Source organism: Pleurodeles waltl, chromosome 12, assembly GCF_031143425.1.
Source record: "Pleurodeles waltl isolate 20211129_DDA chromosome 12, aPleWal1.hap1.20221129, whole genome shotgun sequence".
Classification (NCBI taxonomy): Eukaryota; Metazoa; Chordata; class Amphibia; order Caudata; family Salamandridae; genus Pleurodeles; species Pleurodeles waltl.
Genome location: NC_090451.1, coordinates 26,852,853 through 26,870,693, shown reverse-complemented (window position 1 = coordinate 26,870,693; position 17,841 = coordinate 26,852,853). Strand labels below are relative to the sequence as shown.

General features: G+C 47.5%; 1 protein-coding gene across 1 annotated transcript in view; it reads left to right on the top strand.

Moving 5' to 3' along the window:
- Positions 1-17,841, top strand: part of HCN2 (hyperpolarization activated cyclic nucleotide gated potassium and sodium channel 2) — a 289,150-nt gene that overhangs the window by 106,784 nt on the left and 164,525 nt on the right. The window contains exon 2 of the mRNA XM_069216276.1: positions 2,213-2,636. Within this exon, the coding sequence (XP_069072377.1) occupies positions 2,213-2,636 (424 nt within the window). The remainder of the gene's footprint in view (positions 1-2,212; positions 2,637-17,841) is intronic.

Here is a 17,841-nt window from a genome sequence, read left to right as displayed (position 1 = left end):
CAGGCATGAAGAGGCAGGCATGAGGGTGAGAGTAGTCTGTGTACAGAAGAGACAGGCATGAAGAGACAAGCAAGAGGCTGGGCTAAGTCTGTGTACAGTAGAGACAGGCATGAGGTTGAGAGTAGTCTGTGTACAGAAGAGAAGTCTGAGATTGAGAGTAGTCTGTGTACAGAAGAGACAGGCATGAAGAGACAAGCATGAGATTGAGAGTAGTCTATACAGTAGAGACAGGCATGAAGAGACAAGCAAGAGGCTGGGCTAAGTCTGTGTACAGTAGAGAGGCATGAGGTCGAGAGCAGTCTGTACACAGAAGAGACAGGCATGAAGTCGAGAGCAGTCTGTACACAGTAGAGACAGGCATGAGGTCGAGAGCAGTCTGTGCACAGTAGAGACAGGCATGAGGTCGAGAGCAGTCTGTACACAGAAGAGACAGGCATGAAGAGACAGGCATGAGGTCGAGAGCAGTCTGTACACAGAAGAGACAGGCATGAGGTCGAGAGCAGTCTGTGCACAGTAGAGACAGGCATGAGGGTGAGAGTAGTCTGTGTACAGAAGAGACAGGCATGAAGAGACGAGCATGAGGTCGAGAGTAGTCTGTGCACAGTAGAGACAGGCATGAAGAGACGAGCATGAGGTCGAGAGCAGTCTGTGCACAGTAGAGACAGGCATGAGGGTGAGAGTAGTCTGTGTACAGAAGAGACAGGCATGAAGAGACGAGCATGAGGTCGAGAGTAGTCTGTGCACAGTAGAGACAGGCATGAAGTTGAGAGTAGTCTGTGTACAGAAGAGAAGTCTGAGATTGAGAGTAGTCTGTGTACAGAAGAGACAGGCATGAGAGACAAGCATGAGATTGAGAGCAGTCTGCACACAGTAGAGACAGGCATGAGGTCGAGAGCAGTCTGTACACAGAAGAGACAGGCATGAAGAGACAGGCATGAGGTCGAGAGCAGTCTGTACAGTAGAGACAGGCATGAGGTCGAGAGCAGTCTGTACACAGTAGAGACAGGCATGAGGTCGAGAGCAGTCTGTACACAGTAGAGACAGGCATGAAGAGACAAGCATGAGATTGAGAGCAGTCTGTACACAGTAGAGACAGGCATGAGATTGAGAGCAGTCTGTGCACAGTAGAGACAGGCATGAGGTTGAGAGCAGTCTGTGCACAGTAGAGACAGGCATGAGGTTGAGAGTAGTCTGTACACAGTAGAGACAGGCATGAGGTTGAGAGTAGTCTGTGTACAGTAGAGACAGGCATGAGGTCGAGAGCAGTCTGTACACAGTAGAGACAGGCATGAGGTCGAGAGCAGTCTGCACACAGTAGAGACAGGCATGAGGTCGAGAGCAGTCTGTACAGAAGAGACAGGCATGAAGAGACAAGCATGAGATTGAGAGCAGTCTGTACACAGTAGAGACAGGCATGAGGTTGAGAGTAGTCTATACAGTAGAGACAGGCATGAGGTCGAGAGCAGTCTGTGCACAGTAGAGACAGGCATGAGGTTGAGAGTAGTCTGTGTACAGTAGAGACAGGCATGAGGTCGAGAGTAGTCTGTACAGAAGAGACAGGCATGAAGAGACAAGCATGAGATTGAGAGCAGTCTGTACACAGTAGAGACAGGCATGAGGTCGAGAGCAGTCTGTACACAGAAGAGACAGGCATGAGGTCGAGAGCAGTCTGTACACAGAAGAGACAGGCATGAGGTTGAGAGTAGTCTATACAGTAGAGACAGGCATGAGGTCGAGAGCAGTCTGTACAGTAGAGACAGGCATGAGGTCGAGAGCAGTCTGTACAGTAGAGACAGGCATGAGGTCGAGAGCAGTCTGTACACAGTAGAGACAGGCATGAGGTCGAGAGTAGTCTGTACACAGTAGAGACAGGCATGAAGAGACAAGCATGAGATTGAGAGTAGTCTATACAGTAGAGACAGGCATGAGGTCGAGAGCAGTCTGTACACAGTAGAGACAGGCATGAGGTCGAGAGCAGTCTGTACAGAAGATAGGCTCAGGAGATGGGAGTGGAGCAGAGGGCGCTCAGGATAAGCCATGAAGAGTAAGTTTGGTTGAAGGTGAGTTGCTGGTGCAGGATTTGAAGCAGTGCTGTAGGTGGGGTGTTGTCGCGATAGCTGCAGTCGGTGAAGGTCTTGACGTTGCTGTCGGTCATTGGCTAGCTAGCGCAAGACTGTTGACCTCCGACCCTGGATCTTCTCTGTCTCCACAGGTTCTACTGGGACTTCACCATGCTGCTCTTCATGGTAGGGAACCTCATCATCATCCCGGTGGGCATCACCTTCTTCAAGGAGGAGACCACCACGCCCTGGATCATCTTCAACGTGGTGTCGGACACCTTCTTCCTCATGGACCTCGTGCTCAACTTCCGCACCGGGATCGTCTTCGAGGACAATACGGAGATCATCCTGGACCCCGAGAAGATCAAGAAGAAATACCTGCGCACCTGGTTCGTGGTGGACTTTGTGTCCTCCATCCCGGTGGACTACATCTTCCTGATCGTGGAGAAGGGCATCGACTCCGAGGTGTACAAGACGGCCCGCGCGCTGCGCATCGTGCGCTTCACCAAGATCCTCAGCCTCCTGCGGCTGCTCAGGCTCTCGCGCCTCATTCGCTACATCCACCAATGGGAAGAGGTAAGGCCTGCCCGGGATCTGCTGCCCTCAGTGCGCTCTGATTGGCCACAAACGGAGACACCTGTGGCCAGGTGATGGAACTGAGACAGGAAGAGATATTCTTACCACTGTAATGCCAGTAGTAAGGCATTGTCACATATGATGTGTGAAACTTGCATCGTTTGCTTTCACATCATTATGTGAAATTACAGCAAAATTACACATAAATGCACAAATCTCAAATCCGTCATCAGGTGCCACGTTTTAGTGTGAAATGCACCCTCGAGTCAAGAGCTCCAGGGACAACAGCTGGTCTTGTTCAGTTGTTCCTATGGGTCGGCAGTATATTTTTACAACAAATTACCGTAAATAGCACCATTCATTGTAACTTTTTACCACAAATAGTGCCTAATTAAGCAAAGTGGTATAGTGGCGTAATTTTGTGAATTTGACGTCACAAGCATTGCGCACAATTTATGTCCTGCTCTTCAGGTACCCTAAGGTGCTCTTCTAGTTTCTTCTGCTGACCTCATCATGGCTCTTTCCGGAAGCTGAAGCTTTACATCCGGTTCATGAGGTCACGTCTCTAGTGTTGAGCTCAGTTCTGGACATTCTAGCTGGACTGTTGTCCAGGTCTGGGGCATAGATGTGTTGAGTGAACCAACTGTGCTTGAGTTTGAATCCAATGCATTTCAGTGCGGTTTGAAGTCCTAACTTGAGGTTCGAGGTGAAATCCAAGAGGGCAGGCGTGTGTTTTTATGGAAAGCTTCATGTGTTTTTGCATCTGGTGTTGTCTGCTGCAGACAACTTTACTCGCAAGGAACCATTCACCCAGGGCCACTAGAATGATATGGCAGGGAGGAACACATTTTGTGGCAAGAAAAGGCAAATTATGTGAAATAGTGCAGCACATTTATGAAAAAGTGTTACTTAACTATTTTGCCATTTGTACCCTTGTTAGCACTGTATGGTCTAAGGTTTAACCCCAATAACACCAGTGTTGCACCCAATCGCTGATTGAAAGGAGACCTGCCTCTGTGTCAATCTGTCACTCTGCTGCAACGCATGCCAGTTTTTCTAGTAATTTTTAATCCATTTGGGCTAGAAACATTTTTAAGTTAAAATGAGCATATTATGGATGATGGATTATGTGGCAAGTGTGGCACATCTATAATTATGCGGAAATTGTGTGGCTGCACAATTGCATAAATCTAGTATCTCTTCTATTGACAGGACTTCACCGTGCCCTGCATTCAAAGCACCACAGGCCGGGCTCTGGTGATTGGTCGGGCGTGTGACGCAGCATAGCAGGTTAATAGCACTCTGGATACCAGCCTGGCATGGATCGTTACCAGCCTGAGCTATGGGGTGCTGGGCGTTTTGTGGTGCTTAACACAGGGACATAGCGAAGCCTGATACCTGTCTGGTGCTTTACATGCCAGGCCAGACAAACTGCTAAAGCTAAGGGAGAGCAGGAAGGGGCCTGCTTATTGCATCACTGTACACAAGGGAGCATTGTGAAAACTGATCTACTTATGCTGCTGTTTCACCCACTGGTGCATTGTGAAAACTGATCTACTTATGCTGTTGTTTCACACACTGGTGCATTGTGAAAACTGGTCTACTTCTGGTGCTGCTTCACACACTGGTGCATTGTGAAAACTGGTCTACTTCTGGTGCTGCTTCACACACTGGTACATTGTGAAAACTGGCCTACTTATGCTGTTGTTTCACACACTGGTGCATTGTGAAAACTGGTCCACTTATGCTGTTGTTTCACCCACTGGTGCATTGTGAAAACTGGTCTACTTCTGGTGCTGTTTCACACACTGGTGCATTGTGGAAACAGGTCTACTTCTGGTGCTGCTTCACACACTGGTGCATTGTGAAAACTGGCCTACTTATGCTGCTGTTTCACACACTGGACCATTGTGGAAACAGGTCTACTTCTGGTGCTGTTTCACACACTGGTGCATTGTGAAAACAGGTCTACTTCTGGTGCTGCTTCACACACTGGTGCATTGTGAAAACTGGTCCACTTATGCTGCTGTTTCACACACTGGTGCATTGTGAAAACTGGTCTACTTATGCTGTTTCACACACTGGTGCATTGTGAAAACTGGTCTACTTATGGTGCTGCTTCACACACTGGTGCATTGTGAAAACTGGTCTACTTATGGTGCTGCTTCACACACTGGTGCATTGTGAAAACTGGTCTACTTATGCTGTTGTTTCACACACTGGTGCATTGTGAAAACTGGTCTACTTCTGGTGCTGCTTCACACACTGGTGCATTGTGAAAACTGGTCTACTTCTGGTGCTGCTTCACACACTGGTGCATTGTGAAAACTGGTCTACTTCTGGTGCTGCTTCACACACTGGTGCATTGTGAAAACTGGTCTACTTCTGGTGCTGCTTCACACACTGGTGCATTGTGAAAACTGGTCTACTTATGCTGTTGTTTCACACACTGGTGCATTGTGAAAACTGGTCTACTTATGGTGCTGCTTCACACACTGGTGCATTGTGAAAACTGGTCTACTTATGCTGTTGTTTCACACACTGGTGCATTGGGAAAACTGGTCTACTTCTGGTGCTGATTCACACACTGGTGCATTGTGAAAACAGGCCTACTTATGCTGTTGTTTCACACACTGGTGCATTGTGAAAACTGGTCTACTTATGCTGTTTCACACACTGGTGCATTGTGAAAACTGGTCCACTTATACTGTTGTTTCACACACTGGTGCATTGTGAAAACTGGTCTACTTCTGGTGCTACTTCACACACTGGTGCATTGTGAAAACTGGTCTACTTATGGTGCTGCTTCACACACTGGTGCATTGTGAAAACTGGTCTACTTATGGTGCTGCTTCACACACTGGTGCATTGTGAAAACTGGTCTACTTCTGGTGCTGCTTCACACACTGGTGCATTGTGAAAACAGGTCTACTTCTGGTGCTGTTTCACACACTGGTGCATTGTGAAAACTGGTCTACTTATGCTGTTGTTTCACACACTGGTGCATTGTGAAAACTGGTCTACTTCTGGTGCTGCTTCACACACTGGTGCATTGTGAAAACTGGTCTACTTCTGGTGCTGCTTCACACACTGGTGCATTGTGAAAACTGGTCTACTTATGCTGTTGTTTCACACACTGGTGCATTGTGAAAACTGGTCTACTTATGCTGTTGTTTCACACACTGGTGCATTGTGAAAACTGGTCTACTTATGGTGCTGCTTCACACACTGGTGCATTGTGAAAACTGGTCTACTTATGCTGTTGTTTCACACACTGGTGCATTGGGAAAACTGGTCTACTTCTGGTGCTGCTTCACACACTGGTGCATTGTGAAAACTGGCCTACTTATGCTGTTGTTTCACACACTGGTGCATTGTGAAAACAGGTCTACTTATGCTGTTGTTTCACACACTGGTGCATTGTGAAAACTGGTCTACTTCTGGTGCTGCTTCACACACTGGTGCATTGTGAAAACTGGTCTACTTCTGGTGCTGCTTCACATACTGGTGCATTGTGAAAACTGGTCTACTTCTGGTGCTGCTTCACACACTTGTGCATTGTGAAAACTGGTCTACTTCTGGTGCTGCTTCACACACTGGTGCATTGTGAAAACTGGTCTACTTCTGGTGCTGCTTCACACACTGGTGCATTGTGAAAACTGGTCTACTTCTGGTGCTGCTTCACACACTGGTGCATTGTGAAAACTGGTCTACTTCCGGTGCTGCTTCACACACTGGTACATTGTGAAAACTGGCCTACTTATGCTGTTGTTTCACACACCGGTGCATTGTGAAAACTGGTCTACTTATGCTGTTGTTTCACACACTGGTGCATTGTAAAAACTGGTCCACTTATGCTGTTGTTTCACACACTGGTGCATTGTGAAAACTGTTCTACTTCTGGTGCTGCTTCACATACTGGTGCATTGTGAAAACTGGTCTACTTATGCTGTTGTTTCACACACTGGTGCATTGTGAAAACTGGTCGACCTCTGGTGATGCTTCACACACTGGTGCATTGTGAAAACTGGTCTACTTCTGGTGCTGATTCACACACTGGTGCATTGTGAAAACAGGTCTACTTATGCTGTTGTTTCACACACTGGTGCATTGTGAAAACTGGTCTACTTATGCTGTTTCACACACTGGTGCATTGTGAAAACTGGTCTACTTCTGGTGCTGCTTCACACACTGGTGCATTGTGAAAACTGGTCTACTTATGGTGCTGCTTCACACACTGGTGCATTGTGAAAACTGGTCTACTTATGCTGTTGTTTCACACACTGGTGCATTGTGAAAACTGGTCTACTTCTGGTGCTGCTTCACACACTGGTGCATTGTGAAAACTGGTCTACTTCTGGTGCTGCTTCACACACTGGTGCATTGTGAAAACTGGCCTACTTATGCTGTTGTTTCACACACTGGTGCATTGTGAAAACAGGTCTACTTATGCTGTTGTTTCACACACTGGTGCATTGTGAAAACTGGTCTACTTCTGGTGCTGCTTCACACACTGGTGCATTGTGAAAACTGGTCTACTTCTGGTGCTGCTTCACATACTGGTGTATTGTGAAAACTGGTCTACTTCTGGTGCTGCTTCACACACTTGTGCATTGTGAAAACTGGTCTACTTCTGGTGCTGCTTCACACACTGGTGCATTGTGAAAACTGGTCTACTTCTGGTGCTGCTTCACACACTGGTGCATTGTGAAAACTGGTCTACTTCTGGTGCTGCTCCACACACTGGTGCATTGTGAAAACTGGTCTACTTCTGGTGCTGCTTCACACACTGGTACATTGTGAAAACTGGCCTACCTATGCTGTTGTTTCAAACACTGGTGCATTGTGAAAACTGGTCTACTTATGCTGTTGTTTCACACACTGGTGCATTGTAAAAACTGGTCCACTTATGCTGTTGTTTCACACACTGGTGCATTGTGAAAACTGTTCTACTTCTGGTGCTGCTTCACATACTGGTGCATTGTGAAAACTGGTCTACTTATGCTGTTGTTTCACACACTGGTGCATTGTGAAAACTGGTCTACTTCTGGTGATGCTTCACACACTGGTGCATTGTGAAAACTGGTCTACTTCTGGTGATGCTTCACACACTGGTGCATTGTGAAAACTGGTCTACTTCTGGTGCTGCTTCACATACTGGTGCATTGTGAAAACTGGTCTACTCATGGTGCTGCTTCACACACTGGTGCATTGTGAAAACAGTTCTACTTATGGTGCATTGTTACACTGTGAAAACTGCAACTATGGTGCTGCCCCACACAGTGTTTTTTTGGTAAAACTGCTCTCATTATGGTGCTGCTTTACACAGTGGTTCTTAGTAAAACTGGTCTCGTTCTGATGCTGCTCTAGACACTGGTGCACCTTGGCGATAGCCTTGTTGTGCGCTGCTTTATACACTTCTGGACTGAAATGGCATTGTTATGTGTGCTTTTACACACTAGGGAACTGTGAACTGGCCTATGTATCGTGGTGCGATACACACTGGTGCATTATGAGTGCAGGTCTACTCATGGTTCTGCTTTACACACTGGTGTGGACCTGTGTTCATCACCGAGACCTGGCTCACTCCCTCAACCACTGACGTCATCTGCGCGTCTCAGAAATTATAGAAACTGATCCACAAACACTGCCAGCGCAAGCTCGGAGGAGGCATCACCATCATGCACAAGGACGACCTCCCATGCACCACTTCAGAAGAAGAGGAATTCCAGCCTCATGAAACACCTAAACACGCGTATCCAAACCAACGCCAGAGCCACCATAAGAGGAACACTTGCACACAGATACCTAGGATCCCGCCCCACGTTCTGCAGAGCCATTGCTGACCTCCTCGCCCCCAGCCCATCGTCTGACAGACTACATATTCCTAGGAGATCTGAACTTCCAGCTAGATAACCCCAGCAACCACAACACTGCCAATTACCTAGACAACCTAAATAACAACAGACTCAAACCACTGGTTACCAAACCCACTCACGCTGCAGGCCACACCCTGGACCCCATCTTCACTGCCAGCGAGGAAATCAAGTTCACCCATACAATGGAGCTCACAATGACCAACCACCACCTGGTACCCTTCACCATAGCCAGCAGACTGGAGCCATCCACCACACCCCACCTCCCCCTCTCCGCATATAGGTAAACGTCACACAGACTCAATGGACCACCGCTCTGCAGCAACCTCGAACAAGACGCCAGAAAACTTTATAAATCGGTCTTCAACGGTGCCCGCACAGTCACCCCAGCAAGGAGCTCTGCCCCCAGAAGATCCAGCGAGCACCCTAGTTGGTTCACCCCTGAACTATGCACACACAAGAGAATGCAAAAGGCCAGAAAGAGGATGGTGTCACACAAGGGACTTCGCTGACCACACCACCGTCAAAGATGCACTGAACAAGTACCATTGTTGCCTCAAAGAAGCAAAAAAGGTCACCCTACTCAGCCGCATCGAGGAAAGCACCAACCGTCCGAAGAAACTCTTCAAAACGTCAAAGAGTTCTACTCCCAGCAGCCACTGAAAACACGATCCAACCTTCCCAGACCCTCTGCAACTCACTTGCCGACTCCGTCCATGACAAAATCACAGCTATCTACTGCCACTTTCCTCCTCAACCAATCAACATAGATCACCTTCTGACTCCATCTGAGGAGTCCCTCAGCCACCTCATCAGACAGGATGCCACTATCCATACAGGAAGCAGCTGCCCTCCTGACTTCTACCCACTCTGGCACACCCGGTGACCCTTGCCCGCATTACATCTTTAGCCTGGGCCAGAAGGAAGTCAGCATCTTCCTCAAGCACATCGTCAACACCTACATCGAAACTGCCACCATCCCAGTAGTATGGAAACAAGCAGATGTCACACTGCTCTTGAAGAAACCTGCCAACCCCAGTGAACCCAAGAATTACTGCCCCATCTCTCTGCCTCCCTTCCCAGCCAAGGTCGTGGAAAAAGTCATCAACCAGCAACTTTCTGAACACATGAAAAGACGCAACCTACTAGATTCCTCCCAATGTGGTGTCCTCTCCAACCAAAGCACGCAGACCACCCTCATCACCGCAACAGATGACATCAGGTGCCTCCTACACCCCTGATCCTCCTAGACAGCGCCTCGAAACCCTGTCGGGTGCATAGAGCGCTTTATAAATTCACTGATTGATTGATTGATAGACCTCTCTGCTGCATTCAACACATCTCGCACTTCACCCTCACCTCCAGGCTCCACCGCATCGGGATCTGAAGCAACGCACTCTAATGAATCCCCGCATTCATCAGGCCGCACCCAGAGGGTCCACCTCCCACCCTTCAGCTCAGGACCTAAGAGCAACATTTGCCGCGTCCCACAGGGATCCTCTCTCAGCTCCACCCTCTTCAATGTCTACGTGACTCCGTCGGCCATGATTGTTCATTCCCAAGGACTCAACATCATCTCCTACACCTACGACACTCAAGTAATACTCTCCATCTCCAGAGACCACACCACCCCCAGAGAAAACTTCAGCAACGCCAGGACACATGTTGTCAAATGGATGAGATCCAACTGCTTGAAACTGAACACAGACAAAACGGAGGGGATCATTTTCAGAAGCAACCCCTCTCCTTGGGATGACTCCTGGTGGCCATCCACACTCAAACAAACCCCAACCCCTTTAGACCACCCACGCAACCTTGGCATCATCATCGACAGCGAAATCCCCTTCAAACAGCAGATAAACACAGTGGCCTCCTCCAGCCTCCACACCCTCCGCATGGTAGGGAAGATTTTCAATCCGGAAAGACATTCATCCAGGCCATCATCACCAGAACACTAGACTATGGAAACACCCTCTACGTCGGACTCCTCGTCCAGCTCCTCCACTGCCTCCAAACCATCCAGAATGCAGCAGAGAGACTTGTCCTAGATCTCCCCAGAAGGTCCCACATCACCCCCCAACTTAGAGATCTACACTGGCTGCCGGTGCACAAGAGATGCAAATTCAAGGTACTCACCATCATGTACAAAGCCCTCCACAACATCAGACCCAGTCTCATCAACCACAGACTCCCCTTCCACCAGCTAACCAGACAGCTTTGTCTACAACTCTTGCGCATGTCCGGAGAGTCCGATGCAGCCACAGCGGAGGTCGCTCTTTCTCCTACCTCGCCGCCAAAGTCTGGAAGAAGCGGCCCCCACCTTCGCACATCACGCATCCTCCTCCACTTCAGGAAAAAGCTCAAGGCATGGCTCTTTGATGAGTAGCCACTGATGCACAGCAACATTTCAGAGCACCTGGCGACCCCGTGGGATGATACGCCGTGCTTTACAAATCCATTGATTGACTGGTGCGCTGTGGCACTCGCCTTGTTATGGTGCTGCTTTACACACTGGTGCATTGTGAACACTGGGCTTGTTATGTGCCGATTTACGCACTGGTGCATTGTGAACACTGGGCTTGTTATGTGCTGCTATACACACTGGTGCATTGTGAATGCTGGGCTTGTTATGTGCTGCTTTACACACTGGTGCATTGTGAACACTGGGCTTGTTATGTGCTGCTTTACCCACTGGTGCACTGTGAACGCTGGGCTTGTTATGGTGCTGCTTTACACACTGGTGCACTGTGAACGCTGGGCTTGTTATGGTGCTGCTTTACACACTGGTGCACTGTGAAAGCTGGGCTTATGTGCCAATTTACGCACTGGTGCATTGTGGAAGCTGGGCTTATGCACCGATTTACGCACTGGTGCACTGTGAAAGCTGGGCTTGTTATGTGCCGATTTACGCACTGGTGTATTGTGAAAGCTGGGCTTGTTATGTGCCGATTTACGCACTGGTGTATTGTGAAAGCTGGGCTTGTTATGTGCCAATTTACACACTGGTGCATTGTGAACGCTGGGCTTGTTATGTGCTGATTTACGCACTCGTGCATTGTGAAAGCTGGGCTTGTTATGTGCTGTTTTACACACTGGTGCATTGTAAAAGCTGGGCTTGTTATGTGCCGATTTACACACTGGTGCATTGTGAATACTGGGCTTGTTATGTGCTGTTTTACACACTGGTGCATTGTGAATACTGGGCTTGTTATGTGCTGTTTTACACACTGGTGCATTGTGAACACTGGGCTTCTCATGTGCTGTTTTACACACTTGTGTACTGTGGAACTGGGCTTGTTATGTGCTGTTTTACACACTGGTGCATTGTGAATACTGGGCTTGTTATGTGCTGTTTTACACACTGGTGCACTGTGGAACTGGGCTTTTTATGTGCTGTTTTACACACTGGTGCATTGTGAATACTGGGCTTTTTATGTGCTGTTTTACACACTGGTGCATTGTTAATACTGGGCTTTTTATGTGCTGTTTTACACACTTGTGCATTGTGAATACTGGGCTTTTTATGTGCTGTTTTACACACTGGTGCACTGTGAATACTGGGCTTGTTATGTGCTGTTTTACACACTGGTGCATTGTAAAAGCTGGGCTTGTTATGTGCCGATTTACACACTGGTGCATTGTGAATACTGGGCTTGTTATGTGCTGTTTTACACACTGGTGCATTGTGAATACTGGGCTTGTTATGTGCTGTTTTACACACTGGTGCATTGTGAACACTGGGCTTGTTATGTGCTGTTTTACACACTTGTGCATTGTGAATACTGGGCTTTTTATGTGCTGTTGTACACACTGGTGCACTGTGAATACTGGGCTTGTTATGTGCTGTTTTACACACTGGTGCACTGTGAATACTGGGCTTGTTATGTGCTGTTTTACACACTGGTGCATTGTGAATGCTGGGCTTGTTATGTGCCGTTTTACACACTGGTGCATTGTGAATACTGGGCTTGTTATGTGCTGTTTTACACACTGGTGCATTGTGAATACTGGGCTTGTTATGTGCTGTTTTACATACTGGTGCACTGTGGAACTGGGCTTGTTATGTGCTGTTTTACACACTGGTGCATTGTGAACACTGGGCTTGTTATGTGCTGTTTTACACACTTGTGCATTGTGAATACTGGGCTTGTTATGTGCTGTTTTACACACTGGTGCATTGTGAATACTGGGCTTTTTATGTGCTGTTTTACACACTTGTGCATTGTGAATACTGGGCTTTTTATGTGCTGTTTTACACACTGGTGCATTGTGAATACTGGGCTTGTTATGTGCCGTTTTACACACTGGTGCATTGTGAATACTGGGCTTGTTATGTGCCGTTTTACACACTGGTGCATTGTGAATACTGGGCTTGTTATGTGCTGTTTTACACACTGGTGCACTGTGGAACAGGGTTTGTTATGTGCTGTTTTACACACTGGTGCATTGTGAACACTGGGCTTGTTATGTGCTGTTTTACACACTGGTGCACTGTGGAACTGGGTTTTTTATGTGCTGTTTTACACACTGGTGCATTGTGAATACTGGGCTTGTTATGTGCTGTTTTACACACTGGTGGACTGTGGAACTGGGCTTTTTATGTGCTGTTTTACACACTGGTGCATTGTGAATACTGGGCTTTTTATGTGCTGCTTTACACACTGGTGCTTGTGAATACTGGGCTTTTTATGTGCTGTTTTACACACTGGTGCATTGTGAATACTGGGCTTGTCATGTGCTGTTTTACACACTGGTGCATTGTGAATACTGGGATTGTCATGTGCTGTTTTACACACTGGTGCATTGTGAATACTGGGCTTTTTATGTGCTGTTTTACACACTGGTGCAATGTGGAACTGGGCTTGTTATGTGCTGTTTTACACACTGGTGCATTGTGAATACTGGGCTTTTTATGTGCTGTTTTACACACTGGTGCACTGTGAAACTGGGCGTGTTATGTGCTGTTTTACACACTGGTGCATTGTGAATACTGGGCTTGTTATGTGCTGTTTTACACACTGGTGCACTGTGGAACTGGGCTTTTTATGTGCTGTTTTACACACTGGTGCATTGTGAATACTGGGCTTGTTATGTGCCGTTTTACACACTGGTGCATTGTGAATACTGGGATTGTTATGTGCTGTTTTACACACTGGTGCACTGTGGAACTGGGCTTGTTATGTGCTGTTTTACACACTGGTGCACTGTGGAACTGGGCTTGTTATGTGCTGTTTTACACACTGGTGCATTGTGAATACTGGGCTTTTTATGTGCTGTTTTACACACTGGTGCACTGTGAAACTGGGCTTGTTATGTGCTGTTTTACACACTGTTGCATTGTGAATACTGGGCTTGTTATGTGCTGTTTTACACACTGGTGCACTGTGGAACTGGGCTTTTTATGTGCTACTTTACACACTGGTGCTTGTGAATACTGGGCTTTTTATGTGCTGCTTTACACACTGGTGCACTGTGGAACTGGGCTTTTTATGTGCTGTTTTACACACTGGTGCATTGTGAATACTGGGCTTTTTATGTGCTGCTTTACACACTGGTGCATTGTGAATACTGGGCTTTTTATGTGCTGCTTTACACACTGGTGCATTGTGAATACTGGTTTTTTTATGTGCTGCTTTACACACTGGTGCATTGTGAATACTGGGCTTTTTATGTGCTGTTTTACACACTGGTGCACTGTGGAACTGGGCTTTTTATGTGCTGCTTTACACACTGGTGCACTGTGGAACTGGGCTTTTTATGTGCTGTTTTACACTGGTGCTCTGTGAAAGGCAGTCTTTTTATTGTGCTGCTTTAAACATGATACATTGTGAAAGCAGATCTAGTTATGTGCTGCTTTACGCACTGGCACACTGTGGAACTAGGCTTTTTATGTGCTGTTTTACACACTGGTTATTGTGAAATCTGGTGTAGTTATGTACTGCTTTACACAGTGGTGCATTGTGAAAGCTGTTTTACTTATGGTGCTGCTTTACACATTGGTGCACTGTGGTAATGGGCTTGTTGTGTGCTGTTTTACACACCGGTGCATTGTGAAAGCTGGGCTTGTTATGTGCTGCTTTACACACTGGTGCACTGTGGTAATGGGCTTGTTGTGTGCTGCTTTACACACCGGTGCATTCTGAAAGCTGGGCTTGTTATGTGCTGCTTTACACACTGGTGCACTGTGGTAATGGGCTTGTTGTGTGCTGCTTTACACACCGGTGCATTGTGAAAGCTGGTCTAGTTCTGGTTCTGCGATGCACACTGCTGTGGACCTGATGTTCATCACCGAGTCCTGATTCACTCCCACCTCAACCCCCAACATCGCCTGCACACAGGTGCACTGTTGCACTGGCCTTGTTGTGCGCTACCTTACACACTTGTGCATTGTGGAACTGGGCGTGTTATGTGCTGCATTACACAATGGTGCATTCTGAAAGCTGGTCTACTTAAGGTGCTAATTCACACACGGGTGCATTGTGAATGCAGGTCTACCTTTGCTGCTGTTTTACACACTGGTGGATTGTGAAAACTGTCCTACTTGTTGTGCTGTTTTACACACTGGCGTATTGGGTCAAAACTGGGCTTATTATGTGCTGCTTTACACGCTGGTGCATTGTGAAAGGTGATCTAGTTATACTGCTGCTTTACACAGTGGTGCACGATGGATCCGGGCTTGGTACTTTCTGCTTTACACACTGGTGAAGTGCCTTGTTATGTTCTGCTTTACACGCTGGTGCATTGTGGGAACTATCTTTATGGCGCTGCTTTACACACTTGTGCACTGTAGACACTGATCTTGTTATTGTTACAAAACATAGTTTCTGCGGTCAGCACCAGGGAGGGGTGTGTGAAGTTTGTCAAATTTACTTCCGCATAATTCATTGAAATTCTGCAACAATGAAAAAAGTTGCCCCCAATTGCATGAAATCCAAAGCCAGCACTCGGCACTATAGGTTTGAACAAAATGTTTTCCTCGCTTCCATACTGGACGGGGGGACTCATTTTGCTCTAACAATGGCCCAAAAAGTAGGCCCACCAGAAGAAGTATTTACTTACGTCTGGTTCTTTGCACTGTTCCCATCTGCGTAATTGTGTGTCGTGGCGTAATTGTGTGTTGTAGCGTAATAGAGCAATTGTGGGAGTTTTGCTAAGCAAACAGAACACCGAGTTAGCCGAATCATGTGAGATTACGCTGGCGTAATGGAAATTTCGCACAGACCTAGTCACCGCAGCATAAGTGGGAAAAGTCTCTCTGCCGCCAAGTCCAGGCTGGACCCCGCAGGAACAAGACGGACGACATCGGATGATGAGTTTGTGAAGGTGCCTCGCAGATACCCCGTGCTCCAGCCTCTTCCAACTGACTGCTCGGTCCATCTACACCCCCACGCTCGGTGTGACATTACACCCCGAGGATGAGCAGAGTGAACATGAAACCCACACCACCCAAGGACAAGGTGTGACATTTCACTTTCCTACACGCCCAATCGATCTCTCGAAGAGATTCAAAGCATGTGACTGATTGCAAGAGCCTTCACTCCCACCGGAAACTTCACAGGACTCCAGATCTGCCGACTCTGACCCAGAGATTCAACGTAACCGCAAACCAACTCAAAGCGTTGGAGCCAGAGACTGCAGCTGTAGTTTTTATCTATTTCTAAAGTCCACTTCGGAGAGTTTCAACCCTTGCCACTGTCCATATCTTGAGTATTTCAACCCGTTGTAGCGTCCACTTCTGGAGTATTACCACCAGTTGCAGGGTACTATCCCAGAGTGTTTAATCCTTATCCAGGATCCACTTAAGTAGTGTTACCACCAGTTGTATGGTCCTCTACTGGAGTGTATCGTCCTTATCTATCGTCCACTTACAGAGTATTCCCACCAGTTGTAGGGTCCTCACCTGAAGTGTTACAAGCAGTTGTAGGATCCACTTCTGGAGTGTTACCACCAGTTGTAGGGTCCTCTCCTGAAGTGTTACAAGCAGTTGTAGGGTCCACTTCTGGAGTATTACCACCAGTTGTAGCGTCCTCACCTGAAGTGTTACAAGCAGTTGTAGAGTCCACTTCCAGAGTATTACCACCAGTTGTAGGGTCCTCACCTGAAGTGTTACAAGCAGTTGTAGGGTCCACTTCTGGAGTATTACCACCAGTTGTAGCGTCCTCACCTGAAGTGTTACAAGCAGTTGTAGAGTCCACTTCTGGAGTATTACCACCAGTTGTAGGGTCCTCACCTGAAGTGTTACAAGCAGTTGTAGAGTTCCCTTCTGGAGTGTTACAAGCAGTTGTAGGGTCCTCTCCTGAAGTGTTACAGGCAGTTGTAGGGTCCTCTCCTGAAATGTTCCAAGCAGTTGTAGGGTCCACTTCTGGAGTGTTACAAGCAGTTGTAGAGTCCACTTCTGGAGTGTTACAAGCAGTTGTGGGGTCCTCTCCTGAAGTGTTACAAGCAGTTGTAGGGTCCTCTCCTGAAATGTTCCAAGCAGTTGTAGGGTCCACTTCTGGAGTGTTACAAGCAGTTGTAGAGTCCACTTCTGGAGTGTTACAGGCAGTTGTATGGTCCTCACTTGAAGTGTTACCACCAGCTGTAGGGTCCTCTCCTGAAGTGTTACAAGCAGTTGTAGAGTCCACTTCTGGAGTGTTACAAGCAGTTGTGGGGTCCTCTCCTGAAGTGTTACAAGCAGTTGTAGGGTCCTCTCCTGAAATGTTCCAAGCAGTTGTAGGGTCCACTTCTGGAGTGTTACAAGCAGTTGTAGGGTCCACTTCTGGAGTGTTACAGGCAGTTGTTAGGTCCTCTCCTGAAGTGTTACAAGCAGTTGTGGGGTCCTCTCCTGAAGTGTTACAAGCAGTTGTAGGGTCCACTTCTGGAGTATTACCACCAGTTGTAGGGTCCTCTCCTGAAATGTTACAAGCAGTTGTAGAGTCCACTTCCAGAGTATTACCACCAGTTGTAGGGTCCTCTCCTGAAGTGTTACAAGCAGTTGTAGAGTCCACTTCTGGAGTGTTACAGGCAGTTGTAGGGTCCTCACCTGAAGTGTTACAAGCAGTTGTAGGGTCCTCTCCTGAAGTGTTACAAGCAGTTGTAGAGTCCACTTCTGGAGTATTACCACCAGTTGTAGGGTCCTCTCCTGAAGTGTTACAAGCAGTTGTAGAGTCCACTTCTGGAGTGTTACAGGCAGTTGTAGGGTCCTCACCTGAAGTGTTACAAGCAGTTGTAGGGTCCTCTCCTGAAGTGTTACAAGCAGTTGTAGAGTCCACTTCTGGAGTGTTACAGGCAGTTGTAGGGTCCTCACCTGAAGTGTTACAAGCAGTTGTAGGGTCCTCTCCTGAAGTGTT